Source organism: Amphiura filiformis, chromosome 10, assembly GCF_039555335.1.
Source record: "Amphiura filiformis chromosome 10, Afil_fr2py, whole genome shotgun sequence".
Lineage (NCBI taxonomy): Eukaryota > Metazoa > Echinodermata > Ophiuroidea > Amphilepidida > Amphiuridae > Amphiura > Amphiura filiformis.
Window position 1 is genome coordinate 15,805,943 of NC_092637.1, and position 6,940 is coordinate 15,812,882.

Here is a 6,940-nt window from a genome sequence, read left to right on the forward strand (position 1 = left end):
ATGGAAACGTGGGAAGCTCTACCGGAGGATATATTTGTTGTTTCGTATGCTAAGGCAGGTATGGTAAACCTTTTCCACTTCCGTCTCTCTCTCCTCTTTTTCCTCTTTCTATTCACATTTATCCAGAGTTTTTCGGAACTAGATGCCGTTGGTGGCGTCTGGCCAGATGAAGGGGGCTATACCCGGTTACCTGTACATGCATGTATAGACCCGTGACGTCACGCAGACGTCACGGGTCTATTAGATCTGTCGATTAAATGCACTTTTTTGGCCCAGATCTATGCTGTTTCGTATATTTATTTTGAAACCATTCTAAGGCATTCCATGCGCTACGATGTCAAAATTGTGGATACATCATAGATATCTCGGGCATCTCAGAGCATTACCTGTTTTTTCCATATGAAAGTAATTAAGGTGTTCCATCAAAGCTTTCGTCGTGTGCTGCCACCTAGCGGTGGTTCCGGGAACGTTGCGTCCAGTCTTCATATGGAAAGGTTTGGCCCACTTTCAGTCAGAAATGATTGACAAGCCAAGCGCGCAGTTAGTGTGTGCCATTATAATAATAATTGACCCTTCTTCACGCTTGCACGCACGGCATGCACAGGTATTGACTACTCTAGTGGCCACAGGTGGGTTTGTCCAGCTCGATAGTATAGCTTTTAGGGACGCACCATTAGATATTATTGGGGGGGCTAGGGAGTTTTGAAAAAAATCCTTCACCCACTAGTGAGAGAAAAATAAATCCGCCCACTAGTATCGCCCCGATATCTTCATGGCAGAAATCGTCATGGTGGTAGATCGAATCCACAGCCACGCATGGCCATTTTGTTCCGACCTGTTTAATAGTTTTGAGACGCATAATGGGCCGAGGGACATCCGACTAAGGCTATTGGATGACCTCTGTATAATGTCAGTGAGCATGGTACGTCAACTGCTTTTAGACAGCCTCAACCAGTGGCCTACGCTGCGCTATAGTACCGTGTATCTTTCGTGACCCGAGTGTTTACGAATGAGGGCAGCTGTCATTTTCTTTTTGTTCTGCACATATAAATCAGATTTTTGAGTTCCAAACGCACGGTTCTTTGTCAATACGCAAGCTAACGACTATCATACTCTTTCAACACATATATTCAAGTGCAAACCTTGAAATTGACTTCTTTAGAAACAAAAAAATTACATCATTTACTATCCCGGTATCCAACGATTTATCGTCTGAATATCAAATTGTGATTTAGTTTCCCGGCCTGTACAAAATAATTATTTCCCAGGCGTCGTCGCTGTGCCCCCCCCAACCCCGCTGATAATATCTTTTCTCTTATCCAATTACTACCAGTTTTATATCTACGGATACCTAAAAGTATGAATATTCTTGTTCCGTCCGTGGGAAAAATAGAGAGCGACAGGCTAATTGGCGGTGTTCATTAAAACGGACGAGCCCCTCTGAATCATGCGACAATTTGGCTACTTTCCCATTAAAAACCAGATGATTGAGAATCTTTAATGAAAAAACGCGGGTTTTTTGTAATCACAGACATTTTTGAAGTAAGGTTCTTGTTTTCAAATAGGCTTTTAACTTTCATATCCCGAGCGTGGAGCATAAGTTTTTTGCACCGTAAAGACACACTGACCAAAGACAGAACAGCCGGTGAGAAATCAACAGCTGAATCAGGGAACTTAGATCTCCGGGAATTGCGACTGAAAAAGGTCACGATTCACACAAGTCGGACCTCATCTCTACGATCTGAATTGACATAGGTCAATTTATTTCCCGGCATGCTTAGTAGGCACATCGGTCTTACCATAGACCCTGGAAGATATTTAATAAATATTTGCTCCACAATTTATCAATACATGTATGATAAAATATTAAAACATCGTATAAGAACTATTCTATAGTAAATCAGTTATACCAGGTAACTCATGAGGCATTAAATATGCAGGATATTAATCATAATAGGCAGACTATGGTACATGTCATAGACGTGACTTTTTACTTCCGCAAATGGCCGTTGGTCGGACCTCATCTCTTCTCAAATTGTGACCTAGGTCCCGACATTTAACCCTATGCAGTCTCATCCCCCTGGCTGAATTGCCGTGTATAAGAAGTGTGTAAACTATACCATTCAGCAAATTGCTTGTAACTTTACTTCTTGAGGTCACATTGGATTCAATGCGGTGTCATAATGTGCAAGATTAGATAGTGCATCTATTACAAAAACAAATGTACCCCAATATGGTTCAGTGTTGAAATTGTGATTATTTTTTCAAGTACTAGTGTAAGGATACTTTCTTGGCGCAGTATATGAAGAGCTTTGTTTCAAAACCCCTTACGTCCACTTTTGGCGAAATTGGGTTATTGGCATAATATTATAGTATGGGTAAAGATACACATTTTGGTGGTTGTTTGACCTTCATACTACCTTCCCTTCCGGAGTTCCCGTTTGGGAAATCTTAGGGAATTTCCGGAAATCTGAACTTAAAATGAATATAGAATTGTTTTGTTTTAATTTTTTTGATGTATAATGGTAGCCTGGGATGTTCTTTACCTATTAAAACCAAAAGGAACTGTTTTTTGGGTCACTATGTTAGAAAAAATCATTTTAATTAACAAAAGGTGTAGCTTCGGAAATACCCAAAAAATGCCATTTTCCCGAATTTATTTAAAAATTCATAATTAAAAAAGTAAATGAGATATTTCAATTTTTCTTTTTGATTTTCAAAGCATTAGTCAAGTTACATAATGTAGTGCAAACAAATGGGCTCAAATTTGATTGCAAAGGTGGTTTCTAGAAAAGGGGTAAATTTATTTTGTTGCAAAACCCTTACATCCACAAAAGGTGCGATATGAAAGAAATAATAAAATAAATAGGAAGGCTTGAAATTTGCCCCAACACTTTATCCAACCCCAAATTGAATCAAATCGAACAAGTAATACTTGCACAATTAAAAAAAAGCTGTTTTTCTCAAAAAGTCAAAAGTGGATGTAAGGGGTTTTGCAACAAAGCTCTTCATATATCGATCGTATGCATGCGATATACATATAAATAGTGTATATACCACTGAAGTGTCTATTCTCAGGGTATTATTTTGTTATATCGGTGGAAATATTCGATGGTTGGTATTTTTTCACAGTGAAACTAAATCACGCTCTTAAATGTAGATTAGCTTGTGCGACGTCTCTGCTCGTGCTTATTGCACTGCGAAATTTAAAAACTTCTTTTGTATAATTTGATCAAGGTAACTTCAAACCTGATTTCCGATTACATAACAAACTAACTTAAAAACCGAAACGGCTTGCTACCAATTTTGAGTTTCTCACAAAGGGTACAGACGAAGATATCGTTAGCAATCGATAATGAAGTCACTCAAGAGCTTAGACAGGATAATAGGAAACCACGTGACCAAAACCAAAATCAAAACTAAAACTCAATATTTGAAATGACAGTAGTGTCATTGGGGTTAAATGTTAAGACAGTATTTAGCGCAGCCTTTTTATACTCTCTATAACAGATTCCTGAAACATACGAAATCGTCGATAAAATGAAGTCCCCAAGGACCATCAAATCTCACCTGTCAGGGCATCTACTACCACCAGACGTCTTCAAGAAGAAGGCAAGGATAGTATACGTTGCCAGGAATCCTAAGGATATGTGTGTATCTTATTACTATTTTCATATTATGGTTCCAAACTTGCCTACACCGAAGTCGCGGAATGAGTTCTTTGAGGATTTCTTTGCGGGGAAAAGTAGGTATATAATAGTAATCCAAATTCTTACCCTAATCCTAACTTTACCACATACAAAAAAGTGGGTAATGGTGAATCCAACGGACGAGGACACAAAACACATCAAGGATCAATAAATGATACAAGCGGATACCTTGAATATGAACAACTGGAAAGAATAAAAGAGCAAGATACACCAACTTGACAAAACAGCAAATGTGGGGTATTTTCAAGGCCAACAGAAGTGCGAAACGTGCAAACACAAAAAGGATCAATGGGAATACAATAGTACACTTGAACAAGTGATGACAAAAATCACTGTGCACATAAATAGACACAAGAACCCAAACAACCAATGTAGGCACAAAAACAGGCAGAGTTTGATGGTCAAAAATGGCCAATTCCAGAGCCCACAGAAGTGCCAGGAAAACATTACAAAAGTACACTGGAAGTGATGAAAATCACTGTGCACATAGTAAACAAACAAAACTAAATAGACAAAAAACAACCAACGTTTCGAGCAGATAAACTGCTCTTCTTAGGGAAAGATAACAAAAATAAAAGCAAACAACCCAATTTAACTCTTAATCAACAAATAAAGAATTACCAGTACCGTGATTAACATCAAAATGACCTTTCAGTGTATCTACGCATTTTTTACAAACAACATAATAATACTACTAATAATACTTTTCATAATCCATCCATAAATCCATAAAAAAAATGCAACTCAAAAATAAAATAAGCATAATTATATTGTCGCTTCATGCATGCAGTTACTTTTCGTCCTTCGCAGTTACCTATGGACCGTGGTGGGAGCATTATCTGTTCTATTGGAATCTACGACATGAGTCTAATGTTCTCTTTGTGAAATTTGAAGAAATGAAAAAGGTAACAATGTATTAATAACATCATTCGTGCAACCCCAACCATAAGTTTATCGTAAGCTTTATCGTACTCATGGATAACCACACCAACTAGCACTAATCTTATTCCCAACTATAAAATATAACCATATCCCTAACACTATACCCTCGCGGGATGGCAACAGTTATTCTAAAGTCTTGTCGAACTCTTTTGCGATAGAAAGCTAAATAACGTAGTAATTGAAACAAATTTTGTTTTGTTTCGTCCAAACTTACTGCATATTCTAATAAATTATTTAATCAAAATTCTTCATTGTTTTGTTTCATGGACAGGATCTAAAATCAGTCGTTGAGGACGTAGCCAAGTTTTTGATTTATACATTATTTGATGACGTCATCAACGGTATTGTTGATCACTGTTCCTTTGCAAGCATGCAGAAAAATCCAATGACCAACCCAGATACAATTTTAAAAACTGTTCGTATGCCACAGGATCAACGAAAGAAGGACTTGGATTCTAAGGACGGTGTAACCGTTGAAGAACCTAAGCAAGAGAAGTCTCCGTTTATGAGGAAAGGTTTGTTACAATAATTTAAAATTCTGTTATAATAGCACTCTTTCTGAATATTTCAGGGGAGAAGTGTCAGGGCCTATATCTCATATCGATATCTGTAAACCGATATCTAGACTGCTTTTCGAACTCCTAGCATAACCCCGGTCCACTTCAACATCGTGAGTTACATTTCCTTGGTTAACTATTTGCTGTAGCATCAATGCCCGGGAACTGGGTTTCATCTTTAGCCTGGTCAGGGTCTCTGGCAAAGATAGGATTTCACTTTTCTCTCTTTTATTAATCCTATCAGATGGAGATAGATAATAATTTTAGGCGCAAAGGTTTCAACAACCATCCTGATATGCTAATTAACTAGGCTCTGATCTACTACGAAAATTCTAACTTTGGCCGCAAAATACAAGTTTCAACCGTCATTCTGATCAAGCTTCCACCGTCATTCTGATGTGCGTGCTATATACACCAGTAAAAATTTGCAATGGGAATTCTTTCAAAGCGATGAGAATTTGAAAAAAGTATGAGAATTTGATTTTTTTTTATTTATATGAAACTTTCTCATCCAAATGAATGAGAAATTTAAGTGTCAACCACCTGTCACATTGTTTTAAATGAAACAAATCACCACTTGTGACAGGTGGTTGACACGTTAATATTTCTCATTCATTTGGATGAGAACGTTTCATAGAAATGAGAAGATGTTCAATTATCTTAGTTTTGACCAATTCTCATCGCTTTGAAAAAAAATCTCGTTTTCAATTTTCCACTAGTGTAAGTAGGCTAAATCTTGAATGTTATTTCTTCTTTCTTTATATAACACAGGTAAAGTAGGCGACTGGAGAAATCATTTCACTGTGGCACAGAACGAAGCCTTTGACGTTTTTATGCAAGAAAAACTTGCTGGAAGTGGACTTGTATTTGAGTACTAGACCCAAGACCCTGTACCCCATATATACCGGGTGTCCCAAAAAAGGTTACATGTAGATTTTGAGACAGGTTAATATTAACAAATATAAATGTCCTTTTCATGACATAATCTATATGTACCCTCCACTAGTATCCCTGTGAATGTCAACTTTACAGATTGTGCACTTAGAACGCACTCCAAACATTACCACTGTGTATTCGGTGGGGCATTTGAGTAGGCTCATCCGCAGCATGGCAGATGCAATATTTTACAGACAATAAAACTTATTCAGCTTTATTTCAAGAGTTCGGTCAACAATATTCTTACAGTATACCGTATAACATAGCAGTGATTTCAACTCTACAAATTGAACTCTGAAAGCGGCAAGCGGCAGGAAAGTATGACGGAAGCATAAGTGCTTTTCGTAAAAATATCCATTGTGCTGCCAATAAAATAAAGGAAACAAAAAACTCAAGTTCAATTGCTTATGCTGCTTATAACTGCTTATGATATTGTAGTGGTTGTGTAGGTATACTTTATTCAGTGCACTCTAAAACCAATGCAGCCGAGATGACTGGTTATTATTACCTTCCTCTGATTTACTTGTGATGAAGACTCTGAAAATATAACACCATAGGCGAATTATATACGGAGTTGCTTTTTAGATATTTATGTATCTATCTATCAAGGATATGAAGTATTGTTTCTAAGGATTGATCAGGTCTATGCCAATGATAAGGTATATCGTTTAAGTCCGATTCTTGGTAAAATTATTTACTGTTGAATTTTTTAAAAATATCCGCGTGAAAGATTCTATACTCATTAATGGTATTTTCTTTAAAACCAAGCTCAGTATATACCAGTATTGTTGAAAC

General features: G+C 37.2%; 1 protein-coding gene across 1 annotated transcript; it reads left to right on the forward strand.

Annotated features, from left to right (window-relative positions):
• Nucleotides 1-6,087, forward strand: LOC140161696 (sulfotransferase 1C3-like). The gene is made up of 5 exons (XM_072184997.1): nt 1-63; nt 3,511-3,745; nt 4,521-4,615; nt 4,924-5,167; nt 5,981-6,087. The coding sequence occupies exons 1-5, from the start codon at nt 1-3 to the stop codon at nt 6,085-6,087; spliced, it is 744 nt and encodes a 247-aa protein (XP_072041098.1).
• Nucleotides 6,088-6,940: the final 853 nt, after the last annotated feature.